At 38.4% G+C, this 21,471-nt stretch overlaps 1 protein-coding gene across 1 annotated transcript; it reads left to right on the plus strand.

Moving 5' to 3' along the window:
* The first annotated feature begins 4,401 nt into the window (after positions 1-4,401).
* Positions 4,402-20,317, plus strand: LOC149090347 (inactive pancreatic lipase-related protein 1-like). The gene is made up of 10 exons (XM_089234324.1): positions 4,402-4,893; positions 6,558-6,790; positions 6,990-7,136; positions 9,966-10,074; positions 10,237-10,353; positions 13,727-13,843; positions 14,894-15,175; positions 18,298-18,466; positions 18,584-18,781; positions 19,951-20,317. Exons 1-10 carry the CDS (start codon positions 4,803-4,805, stop codon positions 20,054-20,056), a joined length of 1,569 nt encoding a protein of 522 aa, XP_089090450.1. The 5' UTR covers positions 4,402-4,802; the 3' UTR covers positions 20,057-20,317.
* The last annotated feature ends 1,154 nt before the right edge of the window (positions 20,318-21,471 follow it).

Raw genomic sequence — 21,471 nt, forward strand, 5'->3', positions numbered from 1 at the left:
AAATTTACTAATTTTTGGGAGACGCTGTATTTCTGAGGAATTGAAAAGAATCATCAAATCTCTCCCTTGTTCTAATACATGGAGGAATATATACTCACTGTCATAAAATGTTTTCAAAGAACTCACATAAAATTGAAGGCTCCTAACGTATAATAATTTTGTCTTCAATATTTCAAAGAACCCTCACCACTGAAACCTAAATAACCAGAATTTATAGATTACATTGGATTCCGGTACAAACACTGCTGATAATTGATTCAACCTCGTCTCGCCAGAATCATTTTTCCATGAATAATCTGCTGTTCAACCGTGAAAAAAAAAAGATACAATACTATGCATTAGAGATTAACATCATGCGTAATTTGTAGAACTTTTCACTTGGATGAGTGTTTTCAGTATCATAAACGTTAGTTGTTATTATAGGCAGTGTTTCAACCATACTATTAGTTATCCTTGATGGAAATAGTAAAAAGTTTCAGTCATTTCTTTGAATCGTTAAATCTCTGAGACCCATCCAATATATCTCTAACAGCAAACTTGAGTTTCGCAAATTTTATTAATCGTTAAACAGGAGTTTCTTAACTCCATGGACCGTTTGTGCCAGCCTTTTATCGAATAATATTTAGCACAAAATAATGTAAGAACATTAAACTCTAATTGTTTTCTCACAACCTCACGGTCCCCACGAACTCTATCTCTCCAAGGATCCCTGGTTAACGCTTTAAGCGGCACAGCAAAAATCACCAGATCTCATTCAAAATGTGTGTGCGTCACATCTTTTTCTAAATTAAATAAGACTTTTTTCAGATTTTTAGCAGTTGCAGATTAGGGGGGGTTTAGGGAAAGGTCTTCCATTGAGAAATCATCTTTACAAATATCATGCTTTGTCAATGCTAAAACTAAAATAAGAGGCTTTTAAGGAGGCGAGATACTCCGATCCGCTGGACCAATGCACACACGATCACACGATCCGCAGCGCGTGGTCCTACCTCAGCGCATGCGCTTCGCGACGCTGCTTACGTCAGATATGGTGAGCGAACCCACGTACGCATTCAGCGATCGACTGACATCCACCTTTCGTCTCCTCTGGACTGAGCCTGCATGTGTTTTTCGCGATTTTCATCCTTTCATCGTTTTCGTTTGTGGCACCATGTTCCATCGCAATTTTTGTTGTTCTTGATGCCTACTAAGAACTCTCTGAGTTTGTCGGTCCATTAACAGAACACCCTGTATATACAAGTTTCCAGCCCGTGAGCGGCTGAAAAACCGCATATCTGGTTTAAGACTGAAAAGGTTCTGCTCCCTCCTTCCCAGCTTAAAAGGTTAAGAACCACTGTTGTGAGGGAAAAAGCGTATTAACCGTTAATAACGAAAAACATATTTAATGAATGTGGGGAATTATTCTTCATGTAATTCAAATACCCTAATTATTGCAATTAATTATTAATTATCAAATTATTCAATTATTTAATTAATTTTCGTATTAACTTTTCGTATATTAATTAACGTATAGCCCTCTCACATTATTGTTTGCTGACTTGATTGTTTGTGACGGTCGTTTAAACTTTGTGCTGTACGTTATTTGCGTACTGATATGGCTTGTATCGTCCAGATAATGAGTCCAGTCCAGTATTTGTTTGGCGTAAAATTTTCTAGAGTGTGTGAATTCAAAGCCCCTCTCCCTAAACGTAGAATTTTCTTTCGATCCAGTTGTTTTTTTGACCTTGAACTAGAAAAAAAACAACAAAAAAACAGAATGGATAGAAATACACAAACATTGTTTCAAGGTCGATTTGAAACACTGCTGTTGAAAGAAAGTTTCTTGAAATTCAACCCATTATTACTGATTCCTTTTTAACGTACGGGTAGGAGAATTTTTCCTGATGCATTTATTTATTGAAAGAAAAACCCTCATTTTCTTCGACTTTCCGCCAAAAACTTCAATTACGTGCTTGACAAGCTCAAGAGTGGTTCAATTTCGCCATTATTGAGCCTCTCCAAGTCATAATCGTAATTGGAGGCAAGCATGTGCTATCAAGTTCCACTCATTGTATTGAATTTTCGGATGTTGTAATAAATGTAAAAAAAAAAAAGATCTCGAGTGTGTTCATAACGGAAGTTTACATCGATTCAATATTGTTGATAATACGTTAACCAGTTATTGGCTAGCATTGACGTACCCAGAGGAGAAAAATTTTCAAGGGTTATATTAAGTAAATGAGAGGTGCACACAATACCATGAATGCTATTACATGACAAAAAAAAAATTATCGTCAATATTTAGAAAAATATGGGATATTAATACACTGTATTTATATGATTTAAATAGATTCGAAGTGCATAAAAATATCATTTATTGTTTGCCGACTTACTTTTCTATCATTGTTGAAGAATGTACAGCAATATGCTTCTCCCACACGTGGTATTTCCCTCCAAAATGCAAAGTTCAAAAATCGTTCTTGTCAAGAACTTGGAGACGTGTGTACCTTTTGAGCTATTTTGTTGGTAACTATTGTAACTTCATGAACAACTCACACAAGTAAGAATTGAATGTTTAGGAGTTGCTTAGAAGCGTCAATGTCATATTGAGTTCGAAATATATAATGCCTTTATTTGAAAAATATAAGAAGCTCATGTGTTGCTTGAGAGCAACACGGTCAAATAAGGGCAAAAAATTAGCTAATAGAAGCACCCCAGATGATCAATCTACGAATCTTAAAACAATCTACGACAATCAACGAAACTTAACGGACTTGCTTCTAGGACGACTTGAGTTCTCTCTTGCAAGATACTGCTATTCACTGCAGGAAAAAAAGTTTTCCTAAAAAAACCCAGTATTTCTTCAATTGGAACTAACACTATTTAATGCTGATTGAATTCAGCAATTCAATCAGCTATGGCAAGACGCTCTGCTATCATCAACGTTCGGTACGTGATTAGATAATTAACGTGTTTTTAATAATTCTTTATACAAGAGCACATTAATGTTGTAAATGATCGCCAAACGTTTTTTTTCTCCGTTTTATCATTATAGCAATTTCTCCGCTTTCCTGAGAGTAATAATTCATTGCATATATAGTTCCTTTCTTATGCCAGAAATATGAAAGTGCAAATTTTAGAAAATTGGGAAATGACGTTTGAATGTCTTCTTTACCCATTTTACTCTGTAGATGTAATTTTTCTAAAATGTTTTGTAACATGTTTTTAATATAATAGGGGATAAACGTTCGTGTTTCTGGCAAAAACTTAGCAAAATAAGTTATGTAGCCGACTGAAACGGGACAAAAGGGGGGGGGGTGACCGTTAATCTAGGTTTGAAATGCATACTTTTATTATACAAGGGGAAATTATTATTTGGCCGTAAAAGAGGGGGGGGGGGGGTTGACCGCATCTAAGGAGTATCCGTTAAGAAGGGGGTTTATTGTATTTAAATAGCAATATGTGAAATCGTTTCACGAGAAATGTCCAAAAGACATAGAGAAATTCTTTTTTTTTTGTTACACTCACTTCCAAAACTTAAGCACACGACGGCTTATATAACATTACGACACCACTTTAATCTTGTCCCTCTAGATTGCACGGTAGTGAGACACAAACGCGTGATACTCGCGCATACAGTCCCTACACGTGGAACCGTCGGCACTCAGTACCAGTAGACAGTGTCTACAGTTGTGGAGGTCGCTCGTCGATTCCGCTTACCTGCTATAGCAATATACCGATTGCGAAAACAATTGCCTAGCAAATCAAACAGATGACCGGAGACATGGGTCCAATCATCAGATGGGGGTTGACACCCCCATTTGATGATCGGCATATGGCTATAGTACCCAAGCGGAACCCACGAGTGACTTTCACCACTGTTACATCCATTGTTGCAGCATCACTTGGTAAGACAATATTTGCCAGTACTGTGCACCGACAGCTCCACATGAAGGGACTACTATGCGCCCGAGTATCACGCATTTGTGTTCCTTTAACCGTCCAATCCAGAAGGACACGGTTAAAGTGGTATCGTTATGTTATATAAGCCGTCGCGTGCTCAACTTTTGGAAGTGAGTGCATAAACGAAAGAAAATATGAGAAATGACGGGTACGAGAAGGAAATCGAGCTGTGATAATTAACTCAGCAAATTTATAATTCTGAGGAAATATAAAAATTAATAACATATTTTTCATATTCAAAGTTTTTATTAATTAATTAATTGTTAATTAAATTTTTTCATTTCAATTTATTGTTTTTTCATTAAAATTTTTTATTTATTTTTATTAAGATTTTTAAATTTTTTATTCAAAAATTTCAACGAGACTCCGTCGCCAGTCGCAGAACACGCCCACACTCATTTACAAAATCGCGGAACACGTGTTCTGCGAGACAAATCGAGTGATTTGCTGTACAACTCTGTATATGAGTGTGGACATGTCCTTAGAAATAGTTGAAGCTCTATATTGTAAATACTATGTATCGCTCGAACGAGACAGATAATGATCGCTTTTACCGCTCATTGAAAATTTACTGTTAATATTGATAAAATATTCCAAGACCCGCTAGTTTTGTTTTTCACAAGGACATTAGTTAACCGTTACGCAATAGCAGTTAGTTTTCGGCAGTCGCCAAATAAAGAGGCCAAATCACATTGATGTTTACTAGCCGGGTGTCGATTTATCCGAAATGTGGGAACTGATGCGGGTTGCCAAGATTCCTGGTCAAGTGGAGCGTATGATCGATCGAGAGAGTGAAAGTGAGTTTCAATCACAATAACACTTTAACCGGCGTCCTTTGTCACTCGACTCGTGAACACGATATGAAAGTGTTTACGTTTTTTTTATTGTGTGCGATTGTTTCGGTGACGACGCTCTTCACGGGAACTGGAGCTTTGATTAAACAGATATTAGGTGAGCCATTGCATATTTTACAAATGATTTCTGAATGAAATAATTGATATCCTACACTTTTATAACTCGAATATTTTATATAAAAACGTAAAATAAAATACAGAATTCAGGGATATCCATATACTTTTCAGTCACCAATAACTCCTGGGGGAATTTTTACCCTTCAATACTTTGATTTTTATTTCATAACCTGAAATACCATGATTTTCCATTTTTTAATTTATCATTAGTTTCTTCTACCAAACAAAATGAAATTTCTTTGTGATGCGAATGAAATGAATTAACTGACTATCGATTGGGTGGTAGTTTATTATGAAATTTTGAAGGTTAAATCAGGCCCGTCATTTAGGGGGGGGGGGCAACGCCTGGCTTTTGAAAATACACTAACAATTGTAGATATATATATACATTGAGTGCATGTACTTTGTCCCCCACCCCCTGGAAAAAGTTTAAATGACGGCCCGGGGGTTAAATGTCTGAACTCTCTTTGGCGGCACCCCGAAATGCCACCACACGCCGGTTGGGAATCAGTTATGATAAATAACTTGTTCAATGCAATTCTGTTCTTAACATATTACAGGGTACTGCGGCACACCATTCGAGAACGAACGATCTATAGTAGATTTTTGATATTTAATGAATGAAGCTTTTTCAGTTTCATTTTTTTCGGACATTGGATTTTCTGTCGCCCGTTGTGGTATTCATGACAATTTAACCTATATTTGTAGAAAAACGATTGAAAATCAAAAAATATAGAAAGATTGAGTAATCGATGCGGGTGCCACCTGGGAACATCCCTTACAGGATATTCATTAACGTTGATTGATTTTACGTGTTTCGATCCATCGCTGCTTTGTTTCTGGCGTAACAGCACAGATACTAACAGATGTTGTGATCATTTATTTTTCTGGGTCAAGTGCAATCTCTTCTAAGTATTGTCTCATGACGTTTCAATGCACATGTATTTAGATCTTAACAGGGGCGCGGTAGCCCAGGTCGATAAAATACTCGCCTAAAGTACCAAAGGATGTTTAGAGGTGTCGCGAGTTCGATACCCGGTTCGTCCTTGTCAGAAAACTTTCCTGACACAGGGCTACAACAAAAACGGTATGCGACATGACAGCAGGAAAAATAATTATCGAAATATTGAATGAATGTATGTGAGTGACCGAATGAATTGATGAATGAGCTAGTGAGTGACCATACGAGTAAGTGTCACATAAGTGACTCACTCATTCAAACACTCATCTGTTCACTCTACTGCCCATTCACAAACTTCAGCGCTCACCCACACAATTATTCATCCACTCACTTACTCAATCGCGAAGTTCTTCACTCATTCATTCACTCGCGCTCCTTAACTCCCTTACTCACTTGATCAATCACTCATTTGGTTACTTACTCATTGGTTCACCCACTAGCTCAACCGCATATACTCACCATGTCGATAAATTTTCCCATTGGTGAATTTTCCTTTCGGTGAATCGTTGGCGATACATTTTCCGCACATGTTCGGTATCTTGCCAGATTAGGAACCCGTGAAGCTTCGGCATCCCATTTTGGAAACACTGGGTTAGGATCACGGTGCGAGACAACGTGATCGAATGAACATGTGTTTAGTCATTTGAGATTCTAAGTATTGATTTCAGTGCATGTATTTCCAGGTTCAGCCATTTTAGGCGATGTTTTACCAGCATTATACAGTGTGAAATGTATCTCTGCTATGAACAACTTCACTCAATTCACGCTTTATACGCGTACGAATCCGGACGAACCTCGACCGTTGGTGCCAAATAATTGGAACCTGCTCAGGAAATCGGAGTACGACGCGTCTCTTCCCACAAAAGTCATAATTCATGGTTTCGTGGACAACATGAGATTGAGCCATTGGATGATCGTAAGTTAGTCAAGATGTTTCATGAAGCGTTTCTAGTAAGATTTGAAATTAAGACGGAGCAGGTTTATTAGAAGAAAAGAAATTTATGGACATGTGATTAGAGAACGATTATATGGCGATGATTCACCATAATTTCAATTGCAACTTCGCATTGATTTCTAATAAAATTCTAAATTTCGGATCAATTTTTTCCCTTTAGAAAATGAAAAGTGCGCTCCTGAGGGAAGATGACTACAATGTCGTTATTGTGGACTGGAGCTGCGGCAATGGTTTCCCCTACACGCAAGCAGTGAAAAATTCGAAAACTGTGGCCGAAAAAATCGCCGAGTTGATGGAGTTCTTGCAGGTATATAACCTCTGTAAACCTGAGCCAAAACTTCGTATTAACCCCCCTTTACGATCACGGACGAAATATTTCGTGCAAACGCCAGTGGAAAAAAATTCAATCCAGCCCTTTGTTTCCTTTCCTGTCTCCACCTTTATTGTAACCCTATGAACAGGTGCGTAGGCAGGATTGACCTGGGGGACGGCGGCACAAAAAGAATTCCAGAGATTTTGAAGTTACTAACCTCCAAAAAGCATTTTAAATTAATAGAACTGATGTTTTCTCTTGATCTTTTTAACTCTTTTTGAAAAATAAATTTTAATTTTTGAACATTTCGGGGGGGGGGGGGCACGCGTCTCGAAGTTTTTCCCCCTCCGTTCTTTCTATAATCCTGTTACGATTCCCCCCCCCCCCCCCCCATATAATGACAATCTCTCTACTGTATACATAAAAGAGAACTCTGTAATCTTTCTTCCTCTCTTCCATTTATTTTTTTTTCTTCACGCTCATCACCCTTAATCCTTTTTTTAAAAACATGCGAATAAGGTTACCAATTTTATCGCCCATAGGTCAGGTAGAGATAATCCAAATTTAATGCCAAAAACCTTTACGAGAATGGGTTAAATATATATATATTTTTTGATTGCTTTCTGTTTATTGTATGTCAAAATTCGCTTTAAAAATAATAATAATCAACTTCTTTACGATCACGGACGAAATATTTCGTTCAAACACCAGAGGAATAAATTCAATCAAGTTCTGTTTTCTTTCCTCATCATCGCGAAGCTCAGTTCTAAAAAATGGACTGCGTGAGAGATTCTAATGTTTAGTGCACGAAACTCCGGTTCGAAAGTTAGGGTATAAGGGGATTTTGAATCTCCGAATTAATGAAAAGTTTCATTAATTCGTATACGAGGCCTCGGCCATGAATTGATTGTTATAAATGAGTTCTCGTGAAATGATCATGGCACGTCGAAGTGGGCCTAATGAACCTTGAAAGGATGTTTCGTCGGGGGATGTTGATCTACAATGAGTTGAGATGACCTAATGGCCAATTAGGTTGTTTTTTAGCTTCACAAAGGATGCTGCAAATCGCACGTCGCTGGTTTCGTAGAACATTTAGATTCTGTAGGTCAATGTTCAACCTTTTCTACTTGCGGACCGATGAAATTACCTGAACTATTTCGCGGACCGGCGTAAATGAAAGAAAGGATTTGCAGACTGGTGAGAAAAAAATTATCAACGGGGAAATTTCCCGACTTTCTGACTTATTAAACCTCATATACGGGGTGCATAGCAAACGGCGTATGACATTTCACTGGCGAACGGTTGATCCTAGAGGCATACTTCTCTCTAATTAGGAAACATTTCCAAATAATATGTACTAATCAGATGTGTCATTCATGTTGCAAGAGACTGTAGTGTCATTAAAATAAAAAAAATTAAATTTTATAGTCCCCGTGTGCCTCAAAACCTAATTAGAAAGTTATTGGTTTATGTCTCTCCTGATGCCAACGAAAAATTCCATGTTTCCAAGTGCAATATAATAATAATAATAATGTGATCCGCATGTATTCCCAAGGGATCAGCATGATCCGTCCAAGGAATTTGTTAGTGTTAGTAAACATCCATGTCCGAACCGGGATTCGAACCCAGACCTGCACAGTGAGGAGCTAGTTCCCTAACCACTCGACTGCCAGGCGGCAAATTCACTGACACATTCGAAAAACTGAGGAAAGTTATGGAAAAACCAGCATTAAACACGGGTAAAACGGTTTACTTAAGCTTATAAAAGCTTTTTTCCCCAACTTTCCTCGATTTTTTGAATTCCAATATGGCACTTAGAAACATGGATTTTCTTTTGTTGGCAACAGGAGAGACCGGGCAACAACGTTCTGACTGGGTTTTTGGGCACATGAGGACTGCATAAAAAGTTGACTTTTAATTGTGGGCTCACAAGCTTGCTTAGCCCCTAAATATTTTGTAACTGTGTTTAAAAATCTTAAATAAATAAAATTTGAATATTTTAAAATCAACTTTTTATCAGACACATCCGAGTACTACGTCATTTGGAAACTTTTCCCTAATTCGACGTATGCCTGTAGGATGAACTTTTCACCAGTAAAATAGTATAAACCCTGTTATATGCTATGAACCTTGTGTATACTCTACTGCTGTATATTTTTCTACACATGCGAAAAACAGCGTTGAGCTATGACCTCTGCTGCCTGCCACCTATCGGATAAAAACAAAATTTGTAATAATTTTTGAAGTAAAATTGGTTGTTGGTTTTAAACCGATTTGCAGCAGGAAAATGTACTTCCGGTATAATACTGTTCATTTTCATGCTGCATACCGATGTAAATTTTATACTACGTTTTTATGTTTGCCGGAGAATTTCACCAGTTACTCTGGTGTGCAAGATTACAATTTTTTTAGTAGTTGGTCATTCGCTGCTTCTATGTTGAAAGAATTCATACGGTGACTTCATTGTTGTTTCCGAGATATAAAGTGTTGTATCAATTTTCATTCGATTTCTCTGTTCTGTTCTTTTGTTATTGAGGTAATTTAGGCCAGTGTCCTCCAACCGCTGGTCTGTGAGAAATTTCATCATGTAATAATAGAGCATAAATATGAAACAATCAGTCAAAAGGTTAGAAAAATGAATTTTCCTCTTATTTTTTTGCCGAGACTCATAATTTCTTCCATTTATGTCGGTCCTCAAAATTGTTCACTTAATTTCATCGTTCCGCAAGGAATAGAAGCTTGAAGAACACTGGTCTTAAGTAGTCAATTTTGTACTGCAAATAAAAATATGTTGACTTATTTATAATAATTTTTCAATGTCAGGATTCACGAGGAGCCAATCCGTCGGATTTTCATCTGATTGGCCATAGCTTAGGAAGCCAAATCGCCGCAGTAGTTGGTAACAGGATTCCTCATCTTGGCAGAATATCAGGTAAAGTATCAATTCGAATTGTATCAGGATTGTCAATTCATCGAATACTCGATTTAGTACCTACCACGACTCGTAATACATTTTTATTGGAAAATTCTGCGTGAAATTTTATGATATTACTTGAACATTAACAACAAAGTTTATTTCGTACCATGTCACTAGGACTGGATCCAGCTGGACCTAAGTTTTATGATTCTCCAGCTGAATACAAGTTAGACCCGGCTGACGCAAATTTTGTTGACGTCATTCACACCGACGGAGGAGCTAGCATGTTGCAAGGTAAGGATGCTAAATTCAAGTAATGATCAAAATACCTCTGGGATTTTTGATTGTTTTGGGGACATGAATGATATGCATTTAATTCTCATATTATTAATCAATCTGAAAATAACATTTTCCCAGAAATTTCGGATTTTTTAATAAATCAGGTTCTCTTACATAAAAATTGGCCAAACTCTAAGAAGTGATAGAATCAAAACAGCCCTTTCATCATGGTCTGCAATGGAAAATAAAGTCGCTGTACAGGCTGTCCCAAATGGTTTGTGCAGAAGATATCTTTGCAACCGTTCATTTTAAGTGTCAATCACAAAAAGTTTTCGAATTGCGCACATTTACTTTAAATTTCGAAAGTTGTTTGAGATGCCTATAAAAAAATAAAGAATGCCTTTTTATAGTCCCTGTGTGTGATGAAACTTCCAATTATTGAAATGTGAATCCTATTTCTAAAACTCATTTGTGAAAAATTTAGTATTTCTAAATGGAATATTTATCGAGGACTTCAATGATTAGATAAAATTACTGTATTGGAAAACTTATCACTGTGTGTGTTGACAATTTTCATTAGCTCAAAAAGTTACCATTTTTTGGGGACTGTACACAAATAGAATTGAACTGAATCATTTCATTCATTAATTTTATTATTCACAACAAATAGCAACATTTTTTGACGATTATTTTGCCGATTACAGAATTTTCCCCAACTTTGAATTGAACTTACGTTTCGAAATTTGTGAACAATACTCTTAATCATTGGTGATAAATGCTGAAAACTGCAAAGTCGAGTATATCCGTTGAAATTGTATTCAAGAATATGCAATTTTCTGTGAATGACTTCTAAAAGTCGCATTTACATTTCACCAACTCAAAGTGCCACCGCACATGGTCTTCGTGAAAAATGAATTCTTCTATTTTTTAACTTATTTTTCTTTTTGGAAATTTAAGACATTATTGAGTGTCATTTGAAAACTTTCTATAATTAACGCTCAGTGACCTCCACCATCCTGAAATGATCTGGACTTAAAAAAAAAACAACAAAAAGACAAAAAACACGAGTTCTCTTAAAATGACGTACTGTATGAATGGCGTATGCATATAGGCCTACTGTATTCTAGTTTATTTTATTAATTCTCTATTTTGTAATAGGTTTGCTTGTACTCTGTGGGATGATCGTACATTGTTGAATAGCGGTAAAGTGCCCGCCGACCCTCAATCACTATTTTGTCGGTGATTGTGGGTTCGAACCCAGATTCTTTGCATCACACCTTTTTTTCGATTGCATCATACAACGAAACCTGTACGCAAGCAACGGAACGTCAAGAGACTGAAATAATATTCCATCTTAGACAGGTTTCAATTTTGTAAAGGTGCACACACACAAGCGCGCGCACACCCTCCCACTTACACGAGCATTAATCAATGAAGGTACTATTTTTTGATTCCGTCCCACACAGTGTTTGTCTTAGATATCGAATGTGCCCCGGCTTACGGAGTTTTCGGTTACTAACGTAATTCTGGAATAAATTAACGTTAGCCGAGGTTGTGTTTGTATTTGCAACGTATGAGTTTCCATCTATTTTTCACAAAAGACAGCTGGAAGAAAGGAATTTTTTTTACGCAGCCGTATTGAGTATTTCCTCCAACTATTCCCGCAGCCTGGGGGATTAAAAGTAAATTTCTAAAGTCAACGGTTATACACTGCTGGCCACCCAAATTGCAACACCAAGAAAGACAAGAGATATCGCAACAATATTTATTTTGTAGATAACATGTTGACCAAGCATCAAATGATTAAATTTATAGACTTCTGTGAAGTGTGGTTCCGGCCAAAATCAGTAGCCAGAGTAGCCGCCATTGTTGGAGATCACCGCTGCCACACGCCTCGGCATTGATTCAAAGAGACTTTGGATGTGTTCTTGGGGTACAGCAGACCAAGAAGCTTCTACGCGTTGCCAAAGTTGATCTGGTGTGGCAGCTGGGGATGTAATCTGGGTCAATCGTTGAGCAACCATGGACCACATGTTTTCTATCGGCGAAAGATCCGGAGAGCGAGCTGACCAGGGAAGCAATTCAATCTGGCGATTGACGAAGAACCTTTGGACAATGCGTGCCACGTGTGGTCGCGCATTATCCTGTTGAAATATGGCTGTGGGCAAGCCCCGAAGGTAAGGAAGGACAACTGACTCCAACACCTCGGAGATGTAGAGCTGGCTTTTTAAAGTACCGGCAATGCGTACTAGAGGAGTGCGAGAGTGATATCCAATACCGCCCCATACCATAATACCCGGTGCAGGACCAGTGTGGCGGTGCATAACGCAGCTGTTCAGCATCCTCTCTCCACGGTGTCTCCAGACTCGAATTCGACCATCGTGGTGTTGCAGACAGAAGCGTGACTCGTCAGTAAAGACAATTTCATTCCATTGTACCGTCCACATCCTTCTTTCATCGCACCATTGGCGGCGGAGACGTCTGTGGTTCTGCGTCAAGGGTAGACGAAGCAATGGACGTCTTGCGGACAGACCACTCTGCTGTAAACGGCGTCGAATGGTACGCGCAGACACTGGATGATGCGGTGCAGACTGAATGTGCTGTGCTATGGTTCATGATGTGGCTGAGCGATCCGTCACTGCCATACGCACAATACGCCTGTCATCACGTGAAGTGGTGCACTGAGGTGGATGCGATCGAACACGTCGGTCCGTCGTACCCTCCTGCATCCAACGATCACATATCCGCATTACAGTTGTTTGGTTTCGTCCAACACGATTACCGATTTCCCTGAAAGATAATCCACAATCTCGGTAGGCCACTATCCTTCCTCTGTCGAACTCGGATACTTGATCAAAAGATGATCGCTGTTTTCTACGAGGCATAATTGATCGTGTTTTTGAAAAAACCACAAGAAAAACACAATTGCCGTACTTCAAATCGTCGAAATCTCCAAGCCTTAAATAGCGCTTTGAAGTGGCGCCACAGCCGCGCGTGATGTGCGTCTGCGCTGAAATTCTAATCATTTGCATATCTCACCTCCGCTAATGCATGTTGTAAATTTCATATTATTTGCATGCTTCCTTCAGGGTGTTGCATTTACGGTGGCCAGCAGTGTAGATATATCTGCTGTGAAAACTGTTTGGTAATGCCCTTAGAAGGCGCAGAAAGCATCGTTGCACTTACATAAAATTCACGCTTGATGTGGCCCTCTATTGCCTTAAACTTTTACTGTCGACCTTTTACTGTCTTTTAACAAAACGTGATCGTCTTGCGGCTTCTATACACTTTTAGAATTTGGCCAATCTTTCTTGAAACACCCCTCCCCCTCCTCCTTAGTATAAATATTTATTGAACAGTGTTCATAATCACTTCAAATATTTTCTAGGTCTCGGGTTGCACGAGCAAATAGGACATGTCGATTTTTACCCGAACGGTGGGAAATCTCAACCTGGTTGTCACTCATCGCCTCTCCAAATTCTATCACGCATTGGATTGCAAAGAGGTATGTTTATTGGACATATTGCAGTGGTTCTAGACTTGACATAGGTGTCAGGTACCTTCCCTAGAAATAGGTATCTAAATTGCATACCCCCTTTTTTATATTTTGCCGTATCTAACATTTTTCATTACTTTATTCATTTTCAGCCATTATAGAAAAATTTTCGCATGCACCCAATATACCTAGGGCTCTTGGTAACCCTATGCTGATTTATCCGCTACCTTTGTGCTAAGTGTGACGTCAGTATTCTTGTTACAGACAATGGCTGTTCCATATCCTACTTTGATTTTAACGATTCGATGTTACTTTTACCAAGAAAACTGGTTCTGCCTCACGAAGATGGAATAGTGAGTCCTCTCGGTTATGTTCGTAACTTGGGTATACCATTGTCGAAGGCAGGGTTTCTCAACCGCCGGGGCCCTGATATCATTTTTGTTCCCTATTTTCCGTTAGTCGTGTGTTTGACCGGGCCTCGGACTTCCAAAGGTTGAGAACCACTGCTCTATGGCACTTTCAGGTGAGTCAGCCTATGGTGTCAAGAAGCCCACCATTGCCTATTGTATCTGAGTCGACATTGAAATCCCTAAAGGACTCATCGTCCGCCATTAATATGCAATCAGGGTTGGCACTCCTAGCGATGTCTCGTAAATCGATGAAAAAAGGAGAGGGTTGTCGCGTACCGAGTGCTATCGGAATAGAAGTCGCCAAAAGAAGATTGTTATTTGTCAGCCATGCTATAGAAATCGATTTTGGCGTAAAGTGATAATACTGACGTCACACTTTGCATAATAATGGTGGATGAGTCAGTTTGCGGTTCCCAGTAGCTATAATCGTATCTGAAACCGATGTGACATCATTTTTATGAAGTGAAACTTTATACTGTTTCGACTAGGGCTGCTTGAAATTCCGGACTGACTCATCCGCTATTTTTTTAGCGAAATTATGACGTTTTTCAGGAGGATGATGAGTCCGTCCTCATTTTCAGACGGCTTAGTTTAATCGAAAATTGAAGAGAAATAAATGTAAATATAATTGTTTTTCCTATCTCCTAAGCTGCTAGGTACTACTTGACTTGCGATCACTTCCGGGCAGTCGAGTACTACATCGAAAGCATAGGTGCAAAGAAACAACGCAGTGCCGACAGTGATTGCCAGTACGTGGGCGTAAGATGTCGTGATTGGGCAAATTTCGCTACTGGCCGTTGCGGGGATTGTGAAGAAAACCCAGAAAAGTGCGCACCGATGGGATTCTACAGCGATAAGTATTACACCAAGGATGCTGCTGCAGGCACGAAGGAATTCTACTTGAAGACGTCTGAAGCTGAACCATTTTGCGGTAAATAATAGTTCGGACTTTTCTCTCAGGAAGAGTTTTGAATTCGACTCTTTGTCTAAAACAGTGAGTAATTCCCGCAGTTAGCAGTATTTTCACTATTCTTTCTTTGCTAACTGATGAAGCCGCTGTGGTGGTCGAGTGGTCATAGTGACGGACTCGCATCGCGAGGATCCGGGTTCAAACCCCACCGGCGCCACGGTGATGGTAGGCTGAAGTTGGTTTTCTGTGTTTCCAACTTCAAGGCGCGAATGCGAGCCGATCTGCCCGTTAAAAAGTCTCGCCACAGAGAGCAACAGGCCTACAACGTAACAAATATGCAATCATTACACTTCACTCACAATTTGAAGTATAGATGGCAGCACTGAAATATCAAGCACAACACTAGCTACACACTCAGACTGTTAGGTGCACTCACTTTGTTCCAGACTCTGCCACGAAGCTGGGCTGGAAGAGATCTCGGCAACGGGATAAGTCCGGTGGCAGAGCCGCTGGTGTTCATTCATGCTAACTGATGAAGGAACTTCATATAGTTCCGAAACGCGTTTAGCAAGGTTTAGCCGTGATTTCTTTTTGCAATTTTGGGTCTACACACGTTGGTCTTTCCCTAGTACTATGGTAAAGCTTTAGATAAGATTTGGCACGAAGGTCTCCTACTGAAAATGATAAATAGGGGAGCTACCCCTCAATCACCCTTAAATTACTGAATGTATTTAAGGGGCTGGGGCTCTATCAGCCCTAAAAAATGTATGATTGTGGGAATAAATCAAGGTTCAGTTTTAAGCCTTATAATACTGTTACGATCTATAGACGATAGATGGCGCGATTTGTCAGATGGCTCAAAATGTCGAAAGCAGGTGATACCGGTTTCGGTATTACGCAAAGGCATGCGATCGGCGAAGAACTAGTGGAGGGTTGGACAGAAGGTTACGCCCACCCAGACAGTGGCGCCACAAACCTGGTACTATTTAATAGACATTTGTGGAATATTCTTTTTCTCGAAGCTTCGACCAGACCTGTAAATAGTAGGGAAAATGAGAATCGGATACCGAAAGAGATTTGATGAAAAGTCAGTTGTGATTGAACTTTACGAGAAAGTTGTTGGCTCTCTCTGATTAGCCTGTAAATACGTGTAAATTGCTGTTCTTTAAATAAATCTGTTTGTCCGTCGAACCGCGTCTTTTTTTGCAATCTCGAAGTCTTGTGAAAAATTATCCGGAACAATACACATTTTTGAAGCCTACTATCCAAGGGTAATTAAAGATGTTCTCGCAATGAATGACGACGTTTCGACGTTGTTTTACTAACCAGCACGGACAGGGAACCAATGAAAGCACTAAACAATATGCACGAGCTGACACAACACGTGGAAGAGTAGAACGTCAACAATAGAGCCAAATTATACGTCCGAAAATGTACGTGGTTGGCCAACAGGAAAATAGATTCTTATCTCCTAATTGATAGACATGCCGTTAATCCAAGTAATTATGGATTATACTCGGTTGATTTTCAATTATGAATCTGATAAAACCTTAAAGAAAAGCGCAAATTGTGATGGAAAGTTTATTTCGATTTTTTGTCATCCCAAACTCTCATTAAGCAGATATACACAAATATACTAAAACCCCTCTTAACAGATACTTCTCAGATGTGGTCACCCCTCTTTTACGGGCAAGTAATAATTTTCCCGTATGTAATAAAAGTATGCATTTAAAACCCCTGATTAACTATCACCTCTTTTACGGATGGATTTTTTTTGTCCCGCCAGTGTCCGCAAAAGAGATTTTACTGCAATAAAGCCAGTTCTCTCACTTATGGAGCACCGACATTGGTGTTATCGCAGAAGGCAAATTTCTACAAACTACGAAAATTTCAAAATCTGGTCCTCAGGGCATTTACTTTAATCCTTCAGGGTCAGTAACGAACAGCTTTTATCAATATACACCTGCCTGAAGACCACAAATATTACTTTGAGTGACAAGATGGGTAGTAAATGGATATTCTGAAAGAAATTTCTAACTATGCGCCAACGGAAAAATGGAAAAATCTGAGATCCAAGAATTTCTTAGAGACACAACTTTCAGAGATGAAAATCGATCAAGTGTCCCATTTGAAATATTCTATGTTCTTGTAAATATCATGTGTAAAACCAACTTTTTTTTTACGTACATATAATTTTTTATGGTAAGTGTATTTCATATTATACTCGTAACCTTTGTTAATCAAAACCCAGCACATCTCTGACTTCTCGACATGGGCAATTTACTACCGAATGAGTTGTACCGGAAATGTGCATGTGGATCTAACAGTCTGAGTACGTATGCAAAACATGTGTGAGAATATCAGTGCAATATTTCTCAAAATACGGTTAGAATGAGAAAAGCATATTTAAAGACTAATAATATGGCAAAACGCATGAAAAAAGAATTGGTACTAGCGTTCAACTAATTTACAAATTGTACTTAATTTTGACACTATTTTAATAAAATTTCTTATTTTGTAAGTACAATTTGTAAATTAGTTGAACGCTAGTACTAATTCTTTTTTCATGCGTTTTGCCATATTATTAGTCTTTAAATATGCTTTTCTCATTCTAACCGTATTTTAATTTTGAGAAATATTGCACCGATATTCTCGAACATGTTTTGCATACGTACTCAGACTGTTAGATGCACATGCACATTTCTGGTACAACTCATTCGGTAGTAAATTGCCCATGTCGATAGGTCAGATGTGCTGGGTTTGAAAGAAAGTTTAGTTTGTATTTGGTACCTTGAAATTTGAAAACTCCAAAAAACAAACTTCAAATAGAAAGAAAGACCGGTGTCAGGCAACTCTGAAATTATCTCAAACTGCAAATTCTACTGTTATTTGTATTGAGACTTTTAGTTGAACTGTGTATCTATACAGCTCATAATCTGTCTAGTATGAAATCAGCAAAATCATCGATCACTGTGGTGCTTGCGAGCAATAAGTTGAAGATACTTGCTATATGAGTATGTGAAATGTTTGAGGCTCGAATCGCCAGCGCTTGAGGAGCGAATTCAGTTTGAATTCATAATTTGTGATCACAATTGATACGTATAATGTATGCATGGCCACGTTAATTTTTTCCTCTCCATCAGTTCACCAGTACCAGGTTATATTCGAGACTGGGCGCGGCGGTGGGGGATATGCTGCGAGACAAAGGAGTGACACAACCTTTAATACAGATGATGGACTGAGTATTAGGAAAATATATTTAGAAGTGAAGACTGGTTTCGGAAAAATTGCGAAGCTGACACTCAATGACAGGTATTTACATATGAAAATTTGAGAATATTTTGAAATTTTCGAATGATGTATTTTTTGAAAGTTTGTCTCTGTGTATTGTTCCTTTATTATAATTGCAAGTGAAATGTTTTATTGCAGAAACGGGGACATTCTGAACCCGAGAAAAAAACACACTTATCTGGTTACAAGCAAGTTCCCACTTGGGGATGTCGAAGAAGCCAGCATATGGTGGGGATCCGAAGGTAAACCGAATCTCCACGCAACTGAAAACCTTGAGGATTACGGTTTCAGTGTCAGGAGTGTCGAAATAGTTCCTATAAGGTTGCAACAGGAAGCGTGAGTTGAAATGTTTTACATGATGAACTCTTATAAGTACGCATTCAAGTGCGTAACAATTACCATTTCTAAAGTATCCGCACCAAAAATGTAATATTGAAGGATCAGACACACCCCGCTTTCCATCTCAAAGAGATATTGAAGCGTAACCCCATATATTGAATCAAAATGTAACCACATTTCGTGTCTCGGAGGTATAAAAAAGGGGTGGATGGGGAAATATCCAGAGGGTTGTTTAAACGAAACATAGACCAAGCCAATAACTCTAATACAGTTCAGCATCTGACGTGATGCTCAAGATACGGGAGCACTGCATGATTTGAGCAGAGAGAAAGCCTCTTCACACTCCAGAAGTAAATGTGTATCTTCATTTTTAACGGCTTTTATTGGTCTAAAATGATTTTGATAATTTTTTTTTCAAGTTAAAACTTGAGGTATGCATAAGGGTACCCGATTCTATCAACTGGCTCCAGTAAAGATATCGACCCTAATTGACTAATCATACTTTTCAAAAATTTTGTTTCCTTTTTAAAGGGCATTTTAACATACAATAAACACACATCAATCCGAAAAAAAATTAATGGTCAGTTTGGCTCAGGTTTGAAAAGGTTAGCCGCAACCATCACGCACAACACTATTGATAGGATATTCTATTTTTCGCTGTAGAACCAGACATGATATAGGTTCTGTCCTGTTAGGGGATGTGAGTTTTGTAAAACTGTCTATCGTCAATTTTACTCTTTTCTATGATCCGTTAAAATAGTTCAGCTTTCCTACGAGGCATGAATACCAGCGTTTCTTCCGTTTGAAAAGTCTCTCCGCAGAGAGAGCAGATGTAAACAAAGCCTTTAACACGATACTTATGTACTACGAAAATTCAAGCATCTGCCATTTTCACTACAAAATATGTAAGACAGATGTCAGCACCAGCAAAACACGAAGCAAGCACAACTCTGACGACATAAATAACGTTACGGCCACAAGTACACTCGGAACATACGTTCTGGCACGTACCAATCCTTTAGAAGTTCGCCAGAGGAATGTTAATAAGATGCATGGTATACGGTCAAATAATAGTAATTTTTCTGTTTCAGTTGAAGTCAATCTTTAAGAATCCCATATTTCTTCAATTATGTATAACGCAATCTGTGTGTTTTTCTCGTCAATAGGAAGGCGAAGAGCTTGAAAGTGAAAAGAACAAGTCATCTTTGTGGAAACGAGGAAAAAATTATTTCAAGGGGTCAGTATATATCTTTGTCGAGCGACGACTGTTGAAACATCCTTCTTTTGTTTGTTTTTGTGGACGACATCGATTCGAAGTGCAATTTTTACAAGTTGCCGGACATTCGTTGCATGAGTGATATCATCTATATTTATTTAACTGAAACCACTTCTGTAATTCGAGCATCAAAAACTGTACATAAGTTCGTGCACACGATTATATTTTTCTCATGTTGGGCATTATTATTACTGTTACTACTTGAAAAAACGCGTTGATCCACGAGAAACATTAATAAAAATATATTTTTTTATTGATTTATTCACCTTTCTGCAGAGTTTGGAACAGTGAAGATCCATCCACACAGATAAAGGGTCATTCAAGTATTACGCAAGCAGTATTATTATATCCGTTTTTAACCCCTCCCTCTTTGTCAGGAAAATTAAGTAAGCTGGGCTAAAGAATCCCCCTTTATACAGGGTGTTCTGTAAGTCTTAATGCGGTCTTTATGTCATCAGCCGTTCGTCGTAGAGGTATGGTTCTCAATTTAAAAAATGTTCAAAACGTGTTTAGGTATCGTCCTCTTGACCAGTATTGAGAGTGAAAATACAGTGTGTCACAAAATAAAATTTTTTTTATATGGGCACCCTGTTTTAAAAAACGCGATTAAAAAAAGCTGCCCTGTGTCTTCTGAGGTAAAAAAATAAAAAATCCACGTTTCCACCTAGATTGCTGAGATATTTGAATTCGGAGAAAAAATGGAAAAGAACAGTATAAATTAACGAAAAAAAGCTTCTTTCCCTCATTCATGCTTTTCTTTCTCAACTTCTCTCTCTCTTCGATTTTCGAATTAAAATAACTCCGCTAACATTTCACTTAGAAACCTAAAAACATTTTTGCTGGCCTCAAGAGACAGGTCGGCGACTGTCTGATTAGGTTTTTGGACAGGGTGTCCAAATTAAAATTTAGAATTTTTTTATTTGGAGACACTGTATTTTCACTCTCAAAAATCGCAAAGGGTGATATTTGAACACATTTGAGCATATTTTAAAATTGAACTCGTATCTCTCCGACGAACGGTTGATGAGATAAAAGCTACCTTAGGACATACAGAACACCCTGCGTACTGTTTTAATAAATTTCTGTCAATTTAAAATGTTGTTTGAAAGCTAGAAACTTGTCCTTAAGATTTATCCTGCCCTCTCTCAAACCTACGAACAACTAGTGCATAGTTTCCCAAACTTTTTCTTCCATCGCCCCCCTTCCTCAGAATTTGTTTTCTCTCAACGCTCACCGATTCAAGCGAATCCATAGGATCTTATGCTCTACTCGTAGCTTTTATCGCCTCCTGCACCATTACATCGCCCACTTTGGGAAAAACTGCACTAGTGTGCCTTAACTCCTCTAATAATTCCCCTTAAAAACACTAAAATAACTTCTCCCCCCCCCCCGAAATTTGCAATTTCTCCAA

This window comes from Pholcus phalangioides, unplaced genomic scaffold, assembly GCF_987345545.1.
Source record: "Pholcus phalangioides strain wild (caught in Gottingen) unplaced genomic scaffold, Ppha-v1.0 ptg000001l_1, whole genome shotgun sequence".
Classification (NCBI taxonomy): domain Eukaryota; kingdom Metazoa; phylum Arthropoda; class Arachnida; order Araneae; family Pholcidae; genus Pholcus; species Pholcus phalangioides.

Excerpts from the sequence above, each read along its gene's own strand:
- LOC149090347 (XM_089234324.1), top strand. The coding sequence starts at position 4,803 with ATGAAAGTGTTTACGTTTTTTTTATTGTGTGCGATTGTTTCGGTGACG. Across the intron at positions 6,791-6,989 it reads GATTGAGCCATTGGATGATC|AAAATGAAAAGTGCGCTCCT; the intron begins GTAAGTTAGTCA and ends TTTTCCCTTTAG. Across the intron at positions 10,354-13,726 it reads AGGAGCTAGCATGTTGCAAG|GTCTCGGGTTGCACGAGCAA; the intron begins GTAAGGATGCTA and ends AATATTTTCTAG.